Here is a 22,277-nt window from a genome sequence, read left to right as displayed (position 1 = left end):
GTGTGCAGGGTCACAGGACAGGAACGCTGATGGGTCGCCACAAGGCGCCCCGTAAAAGATGGGAAAAAGGTCAACGCTGAGGGATGTTGAGTAAAAAAATACAATCTAGACTGGGCTCCTAAGGGGGACCAGTCTAGATTGGGGGAAAAAAACTCTATAGCAAAGCACATACAGTATACATATTACAACAAACAACTCGAGACTTGCAACAGAGGGGAGGGAGTGGGGCTTACGGTGGCAGGCTGCAGCTCTTCAGGCGCTGCCCAGCCGTCCATCACCCCTAAGGGATTCGCGTCAAGGGCATTGGATGGGGTGCAATAGGTCGGTAGTCATTCAGGATTGTCACTGTGGAGAGCTTTGGAACGGGGACAATGGGGACAGATGCCAGTGACAGTCAGGTGTTAAAGGGGAAAATTATCACCAGACCTATGTAAGCGTCAATATATACCTTGATGTTGCAGAAAAAAGACCATATATTTTTTTAACCGATTTCCGAATTCTAAATGGGTGAATTTTGGCGAATTAAACGCCTTTCTAATATTCGCTCTCGGAGCGATGACGTCACAACGTGACGTCACATCGGGAAGCAATCCGCCATTTTCTCACTTTCGTCGGTGTGTTGTCGGAGGGTGTAACAACACGAACAGGGACGGATTCAAGTTGCACCAGTGGCCCAAAGATGCGAAAGTGGCAAGAAATTGGACGGAATTTGTTCAAAATACGAGGGTGTGGGGAAAGCCGACGAAATGGTCAGTCGTTTGTTCCGCACACTTTACCGACGAAAGCTATGCTACGACAGAGATGGCAAGAATGTGTGGATATCCTGCGACACTCAAAGCAGATGCATTTCCAACGATAAAGTCAAAGAAATCTGCCGCCAGACCCCCATTGAATCTGCCGGAGTGTGTGAGCTATTCAGGGACAAAGGACCTCGATAGCACGGCAAGCAATGGCGGCAGTTTGTTCCTGCAGACGAGCGAGCTAAACCCCCTGGATGTCTTGGCTCACACCGTCCCTTATGCCACCGAAGATGATCAACAGAAGAATATCGACCCTAGCTTCCCTGGCCTGCTGACATCAACTCCAAAACTGGACAGATCTGCTTTCAGGAAAAGAGAGCGGATGAGGGTATGTCTACAGAATATATTAATTGATGAAAACTTTATTCATTACTCGCGGTTTTACGTAAATTATTATACATAAACTGTGTTTACCAATAATTTAGCTTAAAAACATTTATTTTTTTCAATCATTCGAGTACATTCGGGTAGTCTTGTGTAATGCAGTATTTTGTGTCTATTTAGGTATGGTTAACCTGAGTGCTGAAATCGTGGAAAAATATATGTTCTTTGCGTGCCTGAAATGGGCTGTCTGCACTCTCAAAGTGCATGTTGTTGCCAAATGTATTTCATATGATGTAAACCTAGTTCATAGTTGTTAGTAATTATCTAATCAGACAGTGTTAAACCGCTGAAATCCGAGTCTGAATCCGAGCTAATGTCGCTATACCTTGCTGTTTGTTTGTGTTGGCATCACTGTGTGACGTCACAGAAAATGGACGGGTGTATATAACGATGGTTAAAATCAGGCACTTTGAAGCTTTTTTTAGGGATATTGCGTGATGGGTAAAATTTTGAAAAAAACTTCGAAAAATAAAATAAGCCACTGGGAACTGATTTTTAATGGTTTTAACCCTTCTGAAATTGTGATAATGTTCCCCTTTAAAGATGTATGTCAGCCCCTCAGACCGCTGGTGTGCACAGTCTCTCAGTACCCACCCTGGGATGCTGTCGGAACCTGCAGCTTTGGGGAGGTTGATCCTTGGAAGGGTCCTCCTCACGTTTGCTGTGGTCACACTGAGGGGTGTGTCACCTGGTGGTGGGGTGAGTCTGGTGTTGGGTGAGGGGGTTGTCCCCTGGGCATTGTGCATCCCTGATGTTGTCGTTAGGGATGCACATAATGCCCTTCCACATGTTCCGGGGGTCGTTGGCGTTCAAGTGACCCTGGATTTTTTTGGGCATATGTGGCTTTGGCCCTCGCGATGCCTTACCTCGCCAGTCTGAGTGCTGATGTCTCACCTGCACTGAACGCAGCCTTCCTAGCTTTCAGCAGAGCTTCCACCTCAGCATTCAACCAGGGTTTCTTAATCGGGCAGAGGGCTACCATCCTGGTGGAAGTGACGTCATCAACACATTTAGTCAACAACAACAGGTGTGTGTCCATGAGAGACAAGAAGGGAGTTTGTTGTGTCTTCGCCGCACTGTCCTTCGGGAGAGTCTCGAAGCCAGGGAAACAATCCAAGTTAGAATGTTTTGTATGCGAGTGAAAATAAAATTTGCTTTTCACTCTAAATTGTCTATGACTGGTCCTCAAATTCATCCTGCAGGGCAGACAGTCCGGTGTTATCCAAATCACAAGAGTGTCCACAGTTCTGCCCGCATCCTCCAATCATTCGTGGCAGCTTTGGGGTACTTTGAAGACCGCCAGCAACTTCCAATTTGTCGACAAACTAGAGCAATGCTTACTCCAATCAGGAGATGTCCTGTTGTCTTGATTACGAATAGGTGGATATCTTCACGTCCTCGACTGAAAGGGTCGCCAGGCACGCGGCACTCCTTCTCCCAAGAATCCGTCGTATGTCCAGCAACAACCGCTCCATCAAGACAAGCAGGTTCCCCCAAACCCAAGATCATGTAAATGTCGTTGAGAGGCTAGTTAATTAGTTCCAATGTTTAGAGATGAAGCAGATGGCCAAAACACTCTGCGAGAGCATCAATGTCACGTTACAAACGACTCTTCAAGCGTACGTACATACAAGCTCATCTGTGGAAAATACACGTCACACTTGAACCTCTGGTCTTGTCCAGTCTCAAACACAGTGAGGGGACCAGCTTCAATCATAACTGCATTTGCGGTGTTTTCGTCGCGCCATGTCTCAGTTAAAAACATACAATGGAGTTCGGAAAAAGAACGACAATTATTTATTGAAAGCGATTTATCACTTAAACATCTGACATTGAGTACTGCGTGTTTGAGATTAGCTAGAGTGGAACTGGACAGTTTTAGACCAGTTGATCTGCCGTCTCTTGTCTGCTCTGCCCCCCTCTCCTGCGTGGAGAGGTTATTAGGGGACCACAGATGAAGTGCTAGCTGTTCAAAGTCGGGACCCGGGGTTGACCACTCAGTTGGTGACGTCACCGCACTACTGACTTGTCTCCACTCAGGATGAACCCCTGCTGGCCCCACTATGGACTGGACTCTCACAATATTATGTTAGATCCACTATGGACTGGACTCTCACACTATTATGTTAGATCCACTATGGACTGGACTCTCACAATATTATGTCAGATCCACTATGGACTGGACTCTCACAATATTATGTTAGATCCACTATGGTCTGGACTCTCACAATATTATGTTAGATCCACTATGGACTGGACTCTCACAATATTATGTCAGATCCACTATGGACTGGACTCTCACAATATTATGTTAGATCCACTATGGACTGGACTTTCACATTATTATGTTAGATCCACTATGGACTGGACTCTCACACTATTATGTTAGATCCACTATGGACTGGACTCTCTCACTATTATGTTAGATCCACTATGGACTGGACTCTCACTATTATGTTAGATCTACTATGGACTGGACTCTCACAATATTATGCTAGATCCACTATGGACTGGACTCTCACAATATTATGTCAGATCCACTATGGACTGGACTCTCACAATATTATGTTAGATCCACTATGGACTGGACTCTCTCAATATTATGTGAGATTCACTATGGACTGGACTCTCACACTATTATGTTAAATCCACTATGGACTGGACTCTCACAATATTATGCTAGATCCACTATGGACTGGACTCTCATAATATTATGTTAGATCCACTATGGACTGGACTCTCACAATATTATGTTAGATCCACTATGGACTGGACTCTCACTATTATGTTAGATCCACTATGGACTGGACTCTCACACTATTATGTTAGATCCACTATGGACTGGACTCTCACTATTATGTTGGATCCACTATGGACTGGACTCTCTCACTATTATGTTAGATCCACTATGGACTGGACTCTCACTATTATGTTAGATCCACTATGGACTGGACTCTCACAATATTATGCTAGATCCACTATGGACTGGACTCTCACACTATTATGTTAGATCCACTATGGACTGGACTCCCACACTATTATGTTAGATCCACTATGGACTGGACTCTCACTATTATGTTGGATCCACTGTGGACTGGACTTTCGCTGATATGTTGGATTCACTATGGACTGGACTCTCACTATTATGTTAGATCCACTATGGACTGGACTCTCACTGTTATGTTAGATCCACTATGGACTGGACTCCCACACTATTATGTTAGATCCACTATGGACTGGACTCTCACTATTATGTTGGATCCACTGTGGACTGGACTTTCGCTGATATGTTAGATCCACTATGGACTGGACTTTCACAATATTAGGTTAGGTCCACTATGGACTGGACTTTCACAATATTTACCCACATATGTGGAGTTCGGAAAAAGAACGACAATTATTTATTGAAAGCGATTTATCACTTAAACATCTGACATTGAGTACTGCGTGTTTGAGATTAGCTAGAGTGGAACTGGACAGTTTTAGACCAGTTGATCTGCCGTCTCTTGTCTGCTCTGCCCCCCTCTCCTGCGTGGAGAGGTTATTAGGGGACCACAGATGAAGTGCTAGCTGTTCAAAGTCGGGACCCGGGGTTGACCACTCAGTTGGTGACGTCACCGCACTACTGACTTGTCTCCACTCAGGATGAACCCCTGCTGGCCCCACTATGGACTGGACTCTCACAATATTATGTTAGATCCACTATGGACTGGACTCTCACAATATTATGTTAGATCCACTATGGACTGGACTCTCACAATATTATGTTAGATCCACTATGGACTGGACTCTCACAATATTATGTTAGATCCACTATGGACTGGACTCTCACAATATTATGTTAGATCCACTATGGACTGAACTCGCACAATATTATGCTAGATCCACTATGGACTGGACTCTCACAATATTATGTTAGATCCACTATGGACTGGACTTTCACATTATTATGTTAGATCCACTATGGACTGGACTCTCACACTATTATGTTAGATCCACTATGGACTGGACTCTCTCACTATTATGTTAGATCCACTATGGACTGGACTCTCACTATTATGTTAGATCTACTATGGACTGGACTCTCACAATATTATGCTAGATCCACTATGGACTGGACTCTCACAATATTATGTCAGATCCACTATGGACTGGACTCTCACAATATTATGTTAGATCCACTATGGACTGGACTCTCTCAATATTATGTGAGATTCACTATGGACTGGACTCTCACACTATTATGTTAAATCCACTATGGACTGGACTCTCACAATATTATGCTAGATCCACTATGGACTGGACTCTCATAATATTATGTTAGATCCACTATGGACTGGACTCTCACAATATTATGTTAGATCCACTATGGACTGGACTCTCACTATTATGTTAGATCCACTATGGACTGGACTCTCACACTATTATGTTAGATCCACTATGGACTGGACTCTCACTATTATGTTGGATCCACTGTGGACTGGACTTTCGCTGATATGTTGGATCAACTATGGACTGGACTCTCACTATTATGTTAGATCCACTGTGGACTGGACTCTCACTATTATGTTAGATCCACTGTGGACTGGACTCTCACGATTATGTTAGATCCACTATGGACTGGACTCTCACTATTATGTTGGATCCACTGTGGACTGGACTTTCGCTGATATGTTGGATCCACTATGGACTGGACTCTCACTATTATGTTGGATCCACTGTGGACTGGACTTTCGCTGATATGTTGGATTCACTATGGACTGGACTCTCACTATTATGTTAGATCCACTGTGGACTGGACTCTCACACTATTATGTTAGATCCACTATGGACTGGACTCTCACTATTATGTTGGATCCACTGTGGACTGGACTTTCGCTGATATGTTAGATCCACTATGGACTGGACTTTCACAATATTAGGTTAGATCCACTATGGACTGGACTTTCACAATATTTACCCACATATGCGGTCCTCTCCAAGGTTTCTCATAGTCATTCACAACGACGTCCCACTGGGGTGAGTTTTTCCTTGCCCTTATGTGGGCTCTGTGCCGAGGATGTCTTGTGGCTTGTGCAGCCCTTTGAGAGACTTGTGATTTAGGGCTATATAAATAAACATTGATTGATTGATTGAAAATAAACATACCTGCTGGGTGTAACACAACATTAGGCTCTTTGACAACAACACGCAGTTGACGATGTCGCTCCTTCTCCTCTTTTGTTGGACAAAGTTCCTCCTCGTACTCTGCTATCGTTCTTTCGCACATTTTCACACAATCACAACACTTTACACTCACACTAAAACGCGATGTGTTTTGTCTTTGTTAGCAGCCAACAAGCTAAGCTAAGTAGCAATCTAAGCTACCACGATGTACTACTAATGTATCCAAATACAATCACTAACGACGTGTACTCTATTTTAAACGACATATAAGTGTACATGTGCGTTCCGATTAAGATCAATACAATATAATAACCACAACAACGCCTTCTGGGTCAAACGCCATCTTATTTGTATTCGTCCTGTTCTCAACCGCGGAACAGATGTGCGCGGAACACGTGTTTCCCAGGGACAATAGTGAACGGTGCACACTTGCTCCGCCAAGCCACGGAACAAAAAGTCACATTTAAGAGTTGCTGGTGCAACAATTGGAATAATATATTTGACTCTACTTTAGTGCAAGCAACTAATGAGGTAATGTCAATTATATATATTTTTTACATTATTTATGTTATTTACCTGACATGTTGTTCGAAGCTAACATGCTATCGTTAGCATGCTAGCAGGCCTATGTAACAAATGCAAGCGTTATTTTGAGCAATTAAATGTTCTCAATGAGAATTATATTGTATTATTTAACATTTTAACTGTGTTTTCTATAAATTACAGTCACGCTTAACATTATTAAATATATGTTGGTAGAAAGGAACATCTTCGTATTGTACTTTTAAAGGCCTACTGAAATGCGATTTTCTTATTTAAACGGGGATAGCAGGTCCATTCTATGTGTCATACTTGATCATTTCGCGATATTGCCATATTTTTGCTGAAAGAATTTAGTAGAGAACATCGACGATAAAGTTCGCAACTTTTGGTCGCTGATAAAAAAGCCTTGCCTGTACCGGAAGTAGCAGACGAGTAGCGTGACGTCACAAGTTGTGGAGCTCCTCACATCTGCACATTGTTTACAATCATGGCCACCAGCAACGAGAGCGAATCGGACCGAGAAAGCGACGATTTCCCCATTAATTTGAGCGAGGATGAAAGATTCGTGGATGAGGAATGTGAGAGTGAAGGACTAGAGGGCAGTGGGAGCGATTCAGATAGGGAAGATGCTGTGAGAGGCGGGTGGGACCTGATATTCAGCTGGGAATGACTACAACAGTAAATAAACACAAGACATATATATACTCTATTAGCCACAACACAACCAGGCTTATATTTAATATGCCACAAATTAATCCCGCATAACAAACACCTACCCCCTCCCGTCCATATAACCCGCCAATACAACTCAAACACCTGCACAACACACTCAATCCCACAGCCCAAAGTACCGTTCACCTCTCCAAAGTTCATACAGCACATATATTTCCCCAAAGTCCCCAAAGTTACGTACGTGACATGCACATAGCGGCACGCACGTACGGGCAAGCGATCAAATGTTTGGAAGCCGCAGCTGCATGCGTACTCACGGTACCGCGTCTGCGTATCCAACTCAAAGTCCTCCTGGTAAGAGTCTCTGTTGTCCCAGTTCTCCACAGGCCAATGGTAAAGATTGACTGTCATCTTTCGGGAATGTAAACAATGAAACACCGGCTGTGTTTGTGTTGCTGCAGTCGGCCGCAATACACCGCTTCCCACCTACAGCTTTCTTCTTTGCTGTCTCCATTGTTCATTGAACAAATTGCAAAAGATTCACCAACACAGATGTCCAGAATACTGTGGAATTTTGCGATGAAAACAGACGACTTAATAGCTGGCCACCATGCTGTCCCAAAATGTCCTCCACAATCCGCGACGTCACGCGCTGACGTCATCATACCGAGACGTTTTCAGCAGGATATGTCGCGCGAAATTCAAAATTTGCAGCTATTGCAGCTTCAACTCTTCTGGGAAGGCTGTCCACAAGGTTGCGGTGTGTGTTTGTAGGAATTTTCCACCATTCTTCCAAAAGCGCATTGGTGAGGTCACACACTGATGTTGGTCGAGAAGGTCTCCATTCTAATTCATCCCAAAGGTGTTCTATCGGCTTCAGGTCAGGACTCTGTGCAGGCCAGTCAAGTTCATCCACACCAGACTCTGTCATCCATGTCTCTTGTTATATTCTTATTTTACTGTTATATTTGTATTCTCATTGTTGCTTTTTATTTTTATTCTTATTGTAATATTTTTCTATTTTGTTTCCATTTATACCCCCATTATTTACTTTATACTTTTTAAATTCGATCTCAATTCTGTACACTGCTGCTGGAATTTTAATTATCCCGAGGGAACTCTCCTGAAGGAATCAATAAAGTACTATCTATCTATCTATCTATCTATTGTTGCGTTTGGACCAGTTGTTCCTCCCAGGGAATTCAAGTTTCTGGCCGTCGCTCCCAAGCTCTTTACGACACTTAAAGCTGAGTAGAAAAACCACCAGAGACAGAATAGGTATTTTGTAATATATTTGCAAAGCTTTGTAAATATACTGAGACCAGTCCAGCATAGAACATTCAATCGCGCCGCTAAGATGGTCTGCCCCCCCCCAATGAAAAACCCTCTCCCCTATCAAGTCTCTCACCCTCCCACCCTCGCAGTCTTGTCCCTCCAGCCCAAACACATGCCCATTGTCATCCGCACCTGGACATAAGGATAGATAAGAGAAAGGAGTATCTCTCTTTCTTACATTCCTCACTCAAGGTTAGCACACAGTATTTGCAGACAACCAAAAGACCACAATTGGAAGAAAAACACTAGCTGTTTTGTAATATGATTATGAAATAAAAGAAGTAACACTTAAATACGGATATATGTAAATATCTGCCTCCGACACTATCTATCTATCTATCTATTGACGGAGGCAGATAATTAGATATATCCATATTTGTGTGTTACTTCTTTATTTTCATAGTCATATTACAAAACAGCTAGTGTTCTTTATTCGTTATCTTTTGGTTGTCTGCAAGTACTGTGTGCCAACTTTTAAGAATGTGAAGGGGGAGATCTTCTCTGCTTCTCGTCTAAAACCGACTTTAGATAATAAACAAAAGGGACCTGGAGTGAGGTGAGAGAGGGGGGAGTAGCAATAAATCCCTTTCTCTTATCTTTCCATTTGCCCAGCTGTGGAGGAAGGGACAAGGAGGATGGGACAAGGAGGATGGGGGGAAGAGAGACGATATAGAAGAGAAGTTTTCCGTATGTGAGGTTAGACCATTTTAGCTGTGCGAGTGAGCACTTCTGTACGGGATTTGGTCTCAAGTTTATTTCCAAAGGCTTTGGAAATAAAATTACAAAATACCTATTCTGTCTCTGGTGGTTCTTCTACTCAGCTTTATGTGTCATCAAAAGAGCTTGGGAGTGACCAGCAACTTGAATTCCCTGGGAGGAACAACTGGTCAAAACGCAACAATTTCTATCTATCTATCTATCTATCTATCTATCTATCTATCTATCTATCTATCTATCTATCTATCTATCTATCATTTTGGACCTTGCTTTGTGCACTGGTGCACAGTCATGTTGGATGAGGAAGGGGCCCGCTCCAGGAGTTGGGCTTGGCCCCTTAGTTCCAGTGAAAGGAACTTTGAATGTTCCAGGATACCAAAACATTTTGGACAATTCCATGCTCCCAACCTTGTGGGAACAGTTTGAAGCGGGCCCCTTCCTCTTCCGACATGACTGTGCACCAGTGCACAAAGCAAGGTCCATAAAGACGTGGATGACATAGTCTGGTGTGGATGAACTTGACTGGCCTGCACAGAGTCCTGACATGAACCCGATAGAACACCTTTGAGATGAATTAGAACGGAGACTGAGAGCCAGGCCTTCTCAACCAATGCGCTTTTGGAAGAATGGTGGAAAATTCCTATAAACACACTCCGCAACCTTGTGGACAGCCTTCCAAGAAGAGTTGAAGCTGTAATAGCTAAAAAAAGGTGGACCCACATCATATTGAACCCTATGGGTTAGGAATGGGATGCCAATTCAAGTTCTTATGTGAGTCAAGGCAGGTGGCCAAATACTTTTGGCAATATAGTGTATATTAAAATCCCAGCATGATGTTTGCTATTTGTTGTAAAAAGCTGCTCATCTTGTAACAATAATTCATGTAAATGTAGAAAACAAGATCAATTACACCAAATCAGTATGTTATATAAGTATGTTAATTCCATGTTTGGAAGAACATCTTATTTCAGTCCACTTGTAAAATATTTAATTTGATAGACAAAATCATATTTGACTTGCTTAAGCTAAAGTTTGTTTGTGTTGCCTTGCAGACGTCCAACAGATGAACGGTCGTCAAGAAGAAGGTCCCCCTCAGCAGCAGGGGGTGAGTTCCTCTTCGAGGGAGGAGGATCCACAGCTCCCCCACATTAAAGAAGAAGAGGAGGATCTCCGGCTTACTCAGGAGGGAGAGTGTCTTCTAGGGCAGGAGGAGGCTGATCTCACCAACTTTCCACTGACTGTTGTCTCTGTGAAGACTGAAGAGCATGACGACAAACCACCTGAGTCCTCACAGCTTCATCACATTCCAAGTAAGCACAACATCCACATATCATCTTGAATTGAATTATATTTATATAGCGCTTTTCTCTAGTGACTCAAAGCACTTTACATAGTGAAACCCAATATCTAAGTTACATTTTTAAAGGGGAACATTATCACCAGACCTATGTAAGCGTCAATATATACCTTGATGTTGCAGAAAAATTACCATATGTTTTTTTAACTGATTTCCGAACTCTAAATGGGTGAATTTTGGCGAATTAAACACCTTTCTATTATTCGCTCTCGGAGCGATGACGTCACAACGTGACGTTGCATCAGGAAGCAATCCGCCATTTTCTCAAACACCGAGTCAAATCAGCTCTGTTATTTTCCGTTTTTTTCGACTGTTTTCCCTACCTTGGAGACATCATGCCTCGTCGGTGTGTTGTCGGAGGGTGTAACAACACGAACAGGGACGGATTCAAGTTGCACCAGTGGCCCAAAGATACGAAAGTGGCAAGAAATTGGACGTTTGTTCCGCACACTTTACCGACGAAAGCCATGCTACGACAGAGATGGCAAGAATGTGTGGATATCCTGCGACACTCAAAGCAGATGCATTTCCAACGATAAAGTCAAAGAAATCTGCCGCCAGACCCCCATTGAATCTGCCGGAGTGTGTGAGCAATTCAGGGACAAAGGACCTCGCTAGCACGGCAAACAATGGCAGGCAGTTTGTTCCCACAGACGACGAGCTAAACTCCCTGGATGTCTTGGCTCACACCGTCCCGAAGATGATCAAGAAAAGAATATCGACCTTAGCTTCCCTGGCCTGCTGACATGAGGGTATGTCTACAGAATATATTAATTGATGAAAATTGGGCTGTCTGCACTCTCAAAGTGCATGTTGTTGCCAAATGTATTTCATATGCTGTAAACCTAGTTCATAGTTGTTAGTTTCCTTTAATGCCAAACAAACACATACCAATCGTTGGTTAGAAGGCGATCGCCAAATTCGTCCTCGCTTTCTCCCGTGTCGCTGGCTGTCGTGTCGTTTTCATCAGTTTCGCTTGCATACGGTTCAAACCGATATGGCTCAATAGCTTCAGTTTCTTCTTCAGTTTCGTTTTCGCTACCTGCCTCCACACTACAACCATCCGTTTCAATACATTCGTAATTTGTTGAATCGCTTAAGCCGCTGAAATCCGAGTCTGAATCCGAGCTAATGTCGCTATAGCTTGCTGTTCTTTCCGCCATGTTTGTTTGTGTTGGCTTCACTATGTGACGTCACAGGAAAATGGACGGGTGTGTATATAACGATGGTTAAAATCAGGCACTTTAAAGCTTTTTTTAGGGATATTGCGTGATGGGTAAAATTTTGAAAAAAACTTCGAAAAATATAATAAGCCACTGGGAACTGATTTTTTAATGGTTTTAACAATTCTGAAATTGTGATAATGTTCCCCTTTAAACCGGTGTGGGTGGGTCTGGGAGCAGGTGGGTAAAGTGTCTTGCCCAAGGACACAACGGCAGTGACTAGGTTGGCAGAAGCAGGGATCGAACCTGGAACCCTCAAGTTGCTGGCACGGCCACTCTACCAACCGAGCCATACCGCCCCTAATACAATGTTTGTAACAGATGTTCATCCAGGGTCCAACACGTTGGAGATATACTTGCTTTTTAAAATAATATGCTTTATTAAAAAGGAACTGCGCTTTTTGGGGTCTTTTTGCCCATCCTTCACATTCCTTATGTGAGTCAAAAACACTACCATCTCTTTACGGTGCATTCTAAATAGTAAAAACTGGTAGTACAAGGCGGCTAACATTACAGGTAATGTGAGTTCTCTATTGTGCCCTTAAAGCCCTCTAACAAAATATCCAAAAACCACCAACAATACTCCACTTACCGTATTTTTCGGACTATAAGTCGCAATTTTTTTTATAGCTTGGCCAGGGGTGCGACTTATACTCAGGAGCGACTTATGTGTGAAATTATTACCGTAAAATATCAAATAATATTATTTATCTCATTCACGTAAGAGACTAGACCAGGGGTCGGCAACCTTTACCAGTCAATGAGCCATTTTGACCAGTTTCGCAAATTATAGAAAACAATGGGAGCCGCAATTTTTTTTTGAAATTTTAAATTAAATAACACTGCATACAAAGTTTTCTTTTTGCTTTGTGCTATGTATAAACCAGGGGTCTCAGACACGCTGCCCACGCCTTTTATAAGGAATTTGAAAGCTGGTGCGGCACGCGGGTTTTAAATGAATGGCGCTTGTCAGCGTCATGCGTGCCGTGATGGTACAGCATATAGCACACACTACAACTAGCGTGCCTAATCAGCCACACGTTGTATGGTGTTTCCGCTTGCTTACATAGGTGACAGCAACGCATACTTGGTCAACAACCACACAGGTTATACTGACGTTGGCGGTATAAAAAAAACTATAACACTCTTACTAATAATGCGCCACACTGTGAACCCACACCAAACAAGAATGACAAACACATTTCAGGAGAACATCTGCACAGTAACACAACATAAACACAACAGGACAAATACCCAGAATCCCATGCAGCCCTAACTCTTCCGGGATACATTATACACACCCGCTACCAAACCCCGCCCACCTCAACCGACGCACAGAGGGGGGGGGGTTAATGTGTGAGGGAGCAGGGTTGGGGTGGGGGCGGGGTTTGGTGGTAGCAAGGGTTTGTATAATGTAGCCCGGAAGAGTCAGGGCTGCATGGGATTCTTGGTATTTGTTCTGTTGTGTTTATGTTGTGTTAAGGTGCAGATGTTCTCCCGAAATGTGTTTGTCATTCTTGTTTTGTTTTGGTTCAAAGTGTGGCGCATTATTAGTAAGAGTGTTAAAGTTGTTTTATATGACCACCGTCAGTGTAACCTGTGTGGCTGTTGACCAAGTATGCATTGCTGTCACGTACGTGTGCAAGCAGAAGATGTATATTGTATAACAAGTGTTGGGCTGGCACGCTGTTAATACAGATTGTAGAGAGTGCCAAATGTTGTACCATCATGGCATGCCCTTATTATAGCTGTAAGGGTGTAAATAGGTGAATATTAATCCCGGGAGTTTTTTGCGAGAGGCACTGAAATCCGGAAGTCTCACGGGAAAATTGGGGGGTTCAGCAAGTAAGCTGCTGAGCCGCATCAGAGTGATCAAAGAGCCGCATGCGGCTCCGGAGCCGCGGGTTGCCGACCCCTGGACTAGACGTATAAGATTTCATGGGATTTAGCGATTAGGAGTGACAGATTGTTTGGTAAACGTATAGCATGTTCTATATGTTATAGTTATTTGAATGACTCTTACCATAATATGTTACGTTAACATACCAGTTGGTTATTTATGCCTCATATAACGTACACTTATTCAGCCTGTTGTTCACTATTCTTTATTTATTTTAAATTGCCTTTCAAATGTCTATTCTTGGTGTTGGCTTTTATCAAATACATTTCCCCAAAAATGCGACTTATACTCCAGTGCGACTTAAATATGTTTTTTTCCTTCTTTATTATGCATTTTCGGCCGGTGCGACTTATACTTCGGAGCGACTTATACTCCGAAAAATACGGTACTTGTAGCGACCTGTACATTAACCAAGTATTAGCAGCATTGTAATTGTAAGAGCTAATGTCGAGGAACTACGTTTAGTCAAACGGCGCTTTGCTTGCAGAGAGGTAAGATAGCTACTGAGCTGGATTTGGTAAAAGTTGGTGATAGATTAAAACGCTCGCCTCAGACTTGCATCGTAGAAGGTCGTGGCCATAAACCGAGAAGTTGATCAAATTGATTTTAAACCCAAAGACATCGCTAGGAAGACAAGGCAAAATGCTTGTTTTTTTACATACTTTTTTACCTAAGAAGTGAGGATTATGCTGAATTCACCAGCTAAACAGAGAGTACAAGTCTTGTCCTGAAAGATACAAACATCCCATCAGTCTTTATCCCAATCCACCGTATTTTCATTGTTCATTTTCATAACAGAAACTAAAAGCTGAGTTGTCGTGCAGGAAAGCCAAGTGCTTTATTCGACACACATGGCCACATTTTAGCGTCTTTGGTGATATTTGTTAGCATCAAGAAAATATATTCATACTGAATCGGGATATCGCTAGCAAACATTGTTGAACAACAGGGACATCTACAGCTAAATAATGACAAAATATGAACTTCACACCATAAAACTAACTACCGTATTTTTCGGAGTATAAGTCGCACCGGAGTATAAGTCGCACCTGCCGAAAATGCATAATAAAGAAGGAAAAAAACATATATAAATCGCACTGTGAAAAAAACTGCGACTTATAGTCCGAAAAATACGGTACTACATTAATTGTAGGTGAGACTAATATTTGTAGCAGGAAATCAACTGCAAACAAACTTATCATCTTTAGTGAACGTTAAAATGTCAACACAAGCATCTGCTAATGTGTTTACATGGTCCAAGTTCCTCTATACAGCAGGAGCACTCTAGTGTTTTTAGGAAGTTGCTGCAAAAATGTTTGTCCCCCAAGTTTTGAACTGAAGATTTCGGGCCGGTTCTTGCGATAACTTAGTTCTCTTTAGTACATATAAACGTATTGAATGCCTTATGTGACTGAACAAAGTTGGAAGCATGCGTTTGTCTTCTTGTGTCCTGCAGACGTCAGGGAAGAACATCCTTTCCCTGATCAACAGGAGTGGAGCGTCAGGGTGGTGAAGGAGGAGCCACAGCCCTTCCACATTAAAGAGGAAGGCGAGGCGCCACAGAGCCCTCACTTCAAAAAGGAAGAGGAGGACCCACTGACCCTCCGTGTTAAAGATGAAGAGGAGGAACACAGCATCAGTCAGGAGGGAGAGCATCTTGAATGGTTGGAGGAGTTCCCAGTGATTGGTGTCCATGTGAAGAGTGAAGATGATGAGGTCAAAGGTGAAAGTGAGGAGAAGAGAGAGGCGGAGCCTCCAAGCAGCAGCTCAACTCAACACATGACAACAGAAGCTGATGGAGACTGTGGAGGATCACAAGCAGACAAGCTCTTAGCTCCACTATCAGATAGTGAGGACACAACGTCACACTCTCCTGACACTGATGATGAAGACTCTAAAGATGATAAGACATGTCACACTGACAACACACACCTGACGTGTTCTCACTGCGACAAAACGTTTAGTTTCGGTTGGCATCTGAAAGTACACATGAGAACACACGCTGGAGAAACCCCTGTTACCTGTTCAATCTGTAGGAAAGAGTTTGGACGAAGACAACATTTGAAAATACACATGAGAATACACACTGGTGAAAAACCCTTTTCCTGTTCAAGCTGCAACAAAGGCTTCGGCGACCGATCATCACTTGGCGTACACATGAGGATACACACTGGGGAAAAACCTTTTTCCTGCTCAGTCTGCGGTAAAGCCTTTGCACAAAAGGGTGATATGATAAAACACGTGAGAACGCACACTGGTGAAAAACCATATTCCTGTTCGAGCTGCAACAAAAGCTTTGGCGACCAGTCATCACTTGTTAAACACTCGAGAAGACACACTGGGGAAAAACCTTTTTTCTGTTCATTTTGCAAGAAAAGTTTCGCACAGAGTCAACATTTGAAAAAACACATGAGAACACACACTGGTGAGAAAGTGTTGAGTTGCAGTGTTTGAGATGAAAGATTCTCTTCTAAGTAAAAGTGTAAGAAATACAAGTGTGCTGGTGAAAACAGCTGCAGGATTTTAAATAAACTGTAAAAAATTGTGTGTGACATCATTGTTGTGTGTGTAACACAACCTTGTTAAAGGGGAACATTATCACCAGACCTATGTAAGCGTCAATATATACCTTGATGTTGCAGAAAAAAGACCATATATTTTTTTAACCGATTTCCGAACTCTAAATGGGTGAATTTTGGCGAATTAAACGCCTTTCTAATATTCGCTCTCGGAGCGATGACGTCACATCGGGAAGCAATCCGCCATTTTCTCAAACACCGAGTCAAATCAGCTCTGTTATTTTCCGTTTTTTCGACTGTTTTCCGTACCTTGGAGACATCATGCCTCGTCGGTGTGTTGTCGGAGGGTGTAACAACACGAACAGGGACGGATTCAAGTTGCACCAGTGGCCCAAAGATGCGAAAGTGGCAAGAAATTGGACGTTTGTTCCGCACACTTTACCGACGAAAGCTATGCTACGACAGAGATGGCAAGAATGTGTGGATATCCTGCGACACTCAAAGCAGATGCATTTCCAACGATAAAGTCAAAGAAATCTGCCGCCAGACCCCCATTGAATCTGCCGGAGTGGGTGAGCAATTCAGGGACAAAGGACCTCGCTAGCACGGCAAGCAATGGCGGCAGTTTGTTCCCGCAGACGAGCGAGCTAAACCCCCTGGATGTCTTGGCTCACACCGTCCCTTATGCCACCGAAGATGATCAAGAGAAGAATATCGACCCTAGCTTCCCTGGCCTGCTGACATCAACTCCAAAACTGGACAGATCGGCTTTCAGGAAAAGAGCGTGGATGAGGGTATGTCAAAGAATATATCAATTGATGAAAATTGGGCTGTGTGCACTCTCAAAGTGCATGTTGTTGCCAAATGTATTTCATATGCTGTAAACCTAGTTCATAGTTGTTAGTTTCCTTTAATGCCAAACAAACACATACCAATCGTTGTTTAGAAGGCGAACGCCGAATTCGTCCTCGCTTTCTCCCGTGTCGCTGGCTGTCGTGTCGTTTTTGTCGATTTCGCTTGCATACGGTTCAAACCGATATGGCTCAATAGCTTCAGTTTCTTCTTCAATTTCGTTTTCGCTACCTGCCTCCACACTACAACCATCCGTTTCAATACATGCGTAATCTGTTGAATCGCTTAAGCCGCTGAAATCCGAGTCTGAATCCGAGCTAATGTCGCTATAGCTTGCTGTTCTTTCCGCCATGTTTGTTTGTGTTGGCATCACTATGTGACGTCACAGGAAAATGGACGGGTGTATATAACGATGGTTAAAATCAGGCACTTTGAAGCTTTTTTTTAGGGATATTGCGTGATGGGTAAAATTTTGAAAAAAACTTCGAAAAATATAATAAGCCACTGGGAACTGATTTTTAATGGTTTTAACCCTTCTGAAATTGTGATAATGTTCCCCTTTAACATGTTTTTTTACCATTTATAGATGAGATTTGTTTTAGATTTGTCCTTTTCTTTCAGTCAAGTACACACATTAATACATACAATTGTGTACTTTTGTTTTTTTTTAAATGTTCTGTGATTGAAACTTTGTACACTGACTTGAGCATCAATGTAATTTGACTACCCTTATGTTCACTTTTTTATTCGTTTTAAAAATCTAAACAAATCCAAACATGTATTTTACATCAAAGAAGCATTGAATACAATATGTATGCAGAATAGACAATACAATTAAAGTTTTGTACTTGTATTCATGATAGTGTTATAGCAGGTTTTTAAATGGAGTGTATTACATTTACATTACCTTTTATATGGTATACATATTTGTTTTACATGTGTTCATACCTTTGCTTTTGAGTACACATAAGTTAAAGTACCAATGATTGTCACACACACACGAGGTGTGGCGAAAATATTCTCTGCATTTGACCCATCACCCTTGATCACCCCCTGGGAGGTGAGGGGAGCAGTGAGCAGCAGCGGTGGCCGCGCCCGGGAATCATTTTTGGTGATTTATACCCCAATTCCAACCCTTGATGCTGAGTGCCAAGCAGGGAGGTAATGGGTCCCATTTTTTTGTAATAGTCTTTGGTATGACTCGGGTTTGAATTCAATCCCTCTTAGTTCATATTTACTGGTGAACATCTGGAACATCTTCTGGACCACTTCTGGAAGCATATTATTTTTTGATTTATACATCATTTGAGCGGTTGTGTTTCATACAAGATCATTTGCTTTTAAAATGTGTGACTTTATGAATAATTTGTTGTGTCTCTATAATTAATTCTATTATTTATATTACTCTCTTTTGTAATATGAATATTGTTTTGTGATTGTTTTATATGTATGTTCCCAGACCTTTATGCAGTTAATCAATGTATGCTTCAACAAAGGTCTGGTACAATACATGTAGTGAATATTTGATTACCGGTAAATATTGTCATGTCTGTGTAATCATGTTTTGTTTTAGTCATGTTTTGTTTTGTTTAGTTATTGGACTCTTTAGTTTCTGGCTTTTCACTCCCTTGTCTTGTTTCCATAGTTACCCATTAGTTTCACCTGTTCCACGTTTGGACTCATTGTGCACTCTTGTTTGTCACCATAGCAACCCATTAGTTTTCACCTGTCACGTCACGCACCTGTTTCACGTTTTGAGTCACGCACCTGTTTTCACCAATCATGCCACTGTTATTTAAGCCTACCTTTGTTCATCACTCGTTCTGCCTGCATTGTCTTTATGCCACACCGGTTTATGTCTTGCTCTGACCATGGTGACAAACAAGAGTGCACAATGAGTCCAAACGTGGAACAGGTGAAACTAATGGGTAACTATGGAAAGAAGACAAGGGAGTGAAAAGCCAGAAACTAAAGAGTCCAATAACTAAACAAAACAAAACATGACTAAAACAAAACATGATTACACAGACATGACAAATATTGCAGTAACTGATATTTTGTTCTTTAATTCATATTGTGTCTTGCTTAGTTTTCCATCTATAGTAACTCCCATAAGAGTAAAAGTAAGCACATTTTTATTTCAAATGTATCTTTATCAACATTTGTGTTTTACTTGTTTTACTCTTTCCAAATTTGATAGTTTCATCAAAGTTGAATGAGATTATTGATATCAAGCAGTATTTTTGGGGTCCAAGTTCTCTCTCAACTGTATACAGAAAGGTGCCTCAGATCTTTACCAGAGCAAGGTAGCAAACAAAACATATAATCAATTAGACACATTACAGATATCATTCATGTATCACATAAATCACTTTGGACCCAGCACTGAACCTTGTGGGACCCCACATGTAACTCTCAACATCTCACATGTTTCATTATTTAGCTGCACATAATTGTTTTTTGTTGTCTAAATTAGAGGTTTCCTACTCGGGGTCCCTTACCCCTATGGGTGCATCGGAGGTACTGCAGAGAGGTTGTGAAATATTTGGTTGATTAGACTTTTGAATTGTGTGAAAATCTAAACTGAAATGATGACATCATAGGGTCACCAATGGCTAGCAAGTAAAGATAAAACTCAGACGTGTCAGCTTCGACGATCTGCCAACAAACCGACAAAGAAGATGGACGGTGACTCTTGGACGTATTTACTGAACTTAAATGTAAAGATTATCAAGATGCCGTGGCGGGCCGTGCGTTTCCCACCTAGGCCTTCAGTGATGTCCTACTTTGTCCGACTTCACCCTTTCAAAATACCTTAATTGATGTCACCACATGGACACGGCTGGAGATACTATACAGAAACACGCTTGCACTCTACTGGGCATTGAAACCCCTCAACAGTGTACAAAGGGGTCTATTTTTCGGCGCATTTAACATTCAATAAATCCGCTTCAGCAATCAAAACATATCTTACGTGGTACTGTCAAAATTACAAGAACTGTGTAAATCAAATGAAACATGTTCTCCTTAGTCCGATTTTCCTGGGAGACTCCCGAATTTCAGTGCCCCTCCCGAAAATCTCCCGGGGCATCCATTCTCCCGATTTCCACCCGGACATTAATATTGGGGGCTTGCCTTAAAGGCACTGCCTTTAGCGTCCTCTACAACCTGTCGTCACGTCCGCTTTTCCTCCATACAAACAGCGTGTCGGCCCAGTCACATAATATATGCGGCTTTTGCACACACATAAGTGAATGCAAGCCATACTTGATCAACAGCCATACAGGTCACACTGAGGGTGGCCGTGTAAACAACTTTAACACTGTTACAAATGTGCGCCACACTGTGAACCCACACCAAACAAGAATGACAAACACATTTCGGGAGAACATCGGCACCGTAACACAACATAAACACAACAGAACAAATACCCAGAATCCCTTGCAGCACTAACTCTTCCGGGACACTACAATATTCACCCCCGCTACCACCAAAACCCGCCCCCCATCCCCCGAATTCGGAGGACTCAAGGTTGGCAAGTATGCCGTGTGGTTCCTCGGCGCCACAGTCCGGGACAAGCATCGACTGCAGCGCATGGTACGTGCTGCTGGGAAGGTGATTGGCTGCAAACTCCCATCCCTCCAGGACCTGTTCTCCTCCAGGACCAGGAGGCGTGTGGGTGGGATCACAGCTGACTCTTCTCACCCTGGACACAAACTATTCTCCCCTCTCCCCTCAGGCAGGAGACTACGGTCCATCCAGACCCACACCTCCCGCCACCTGAACAGTTTTTTCCCCCTCGGCCATTAGGCGCATGAACAATAACAAGATCTTTGCCAGTGCCTCTATGGAAATGCCCCCCTCTACCTCAAAGAACTACTCACCCCCAAATCCTCCACACAACACCTCCGCTCCGGACAGGCTAACCTCCTCCAACCTCCGAGGACAAAGCTACGACAATGGGAGACCGGGCTTTCTGCTCCGCCGCGCCCAGTCTGTGGAACTCTCTCCCTGACCACCTGAGGGCACCACAGACTGTGGATGCTTTTTAAAAAGGCTTAAAAACCCTTCTTTTTTAAAAAGCCTTTTTTTTTTAAATATATGCATACTAGTTTTAGCTATTTGGCTGTTCTAGTTTATATTTTTTATTATCTTTTTATTTAATTTTTTTAAATACACTGTAGCACTTTGAGGTTGTTTACTCAAAGTAAAGTGCTTTTTACAAATAAAATCTATTATTATTATTATTATTATTGTTATTATTACCTTATAGTTTAGTTGCTTGTGCAGCCCTTTGAGACACTCGTGATTTAGGGCTATATAAGTAAACATTGATTGATTGATGATTTTACAATTGGCTTAATGGGTTACAATTATCAATCAAATCTTGGAAAATTACTAAAAGTACAAAAGTCCTTAAATTGATATCCTTGTTAAAAACATTTAAAGTGATTTAGGTAGCCCTTTTTGTCTTCTTTATTAATTTTTTTCAAATTGTTTTAGTAATATTACTCTATTTATTAAAAAAAAAATTCCCTTGATGTTGAAAGTGCCTTGTCTTTTTGTGTGAATTATAAATAAAAATAAATAAAAACTTTTTTTTTTTTTTTAAATGGTGGTCATTTATTTACACTGTGGAGTATTGTATTTCCCAAATAGTGTTACGGTCTAACCTTGTTGTGATGACCGGGAGTAATTATTGCAACATTTTCCGTGAAGCAAAACAATAATACTGGAAAACGGGATGTCGGAACCAAAGTGTTGGCACCCGCCGCGCGCGGGGGACTCCTATGGTTGAACGCACTTCCG

The 22,277-nt window shown here is 42.3% G+C and overlaps 1 protein-coding gene across 1 annotated transcript in view; it reads right to left on the bottom strand.

Annotated features, from left to right (window-relative positions):
- The window catches only part of LOC133623526 (uncharacterized), a 92,648-nt gene extending 85,833 nt beyond the window's left edge, over positions 1-6,815 (bottom strand). Inside the window, exon 1 of the mRNA XM_072916119.1 lies at positions 6,333-6,815. Coding sequence (XP_072772220.1) covers positions 6,333-6,453 — 121 coding nt within the window. The 5' untranslated portion in view covers positions 6,454-6,815. The remainder of the gene's footprint in view (positions 1-6,332) is intronic.
- Positions 6,816-22,277: the final 15,462 nt, after the last annotated feature.

The sequence above is a fragment of the Nerophis lumbriciformis genome, linkage group LG26 (assembly GCF_033978685.3).
Source record: "Nerophis lumbriciformis linkage group LG26, RoL_Nlum_v2.1, whole genome shotgun sequence".
In the NCBI taxonomy this organism is placed as follows: Eukaryota; Metazoa; Chordata; class Actinopteri; order Syngnathiformes; family Syngnathidae; genus Nerophis; species Nerophis lumbriciformis.
Note: the sequence above shows the minus strand (reverse complement) of the source record. Positions and strands in the feature narration are given on the sequence as shown.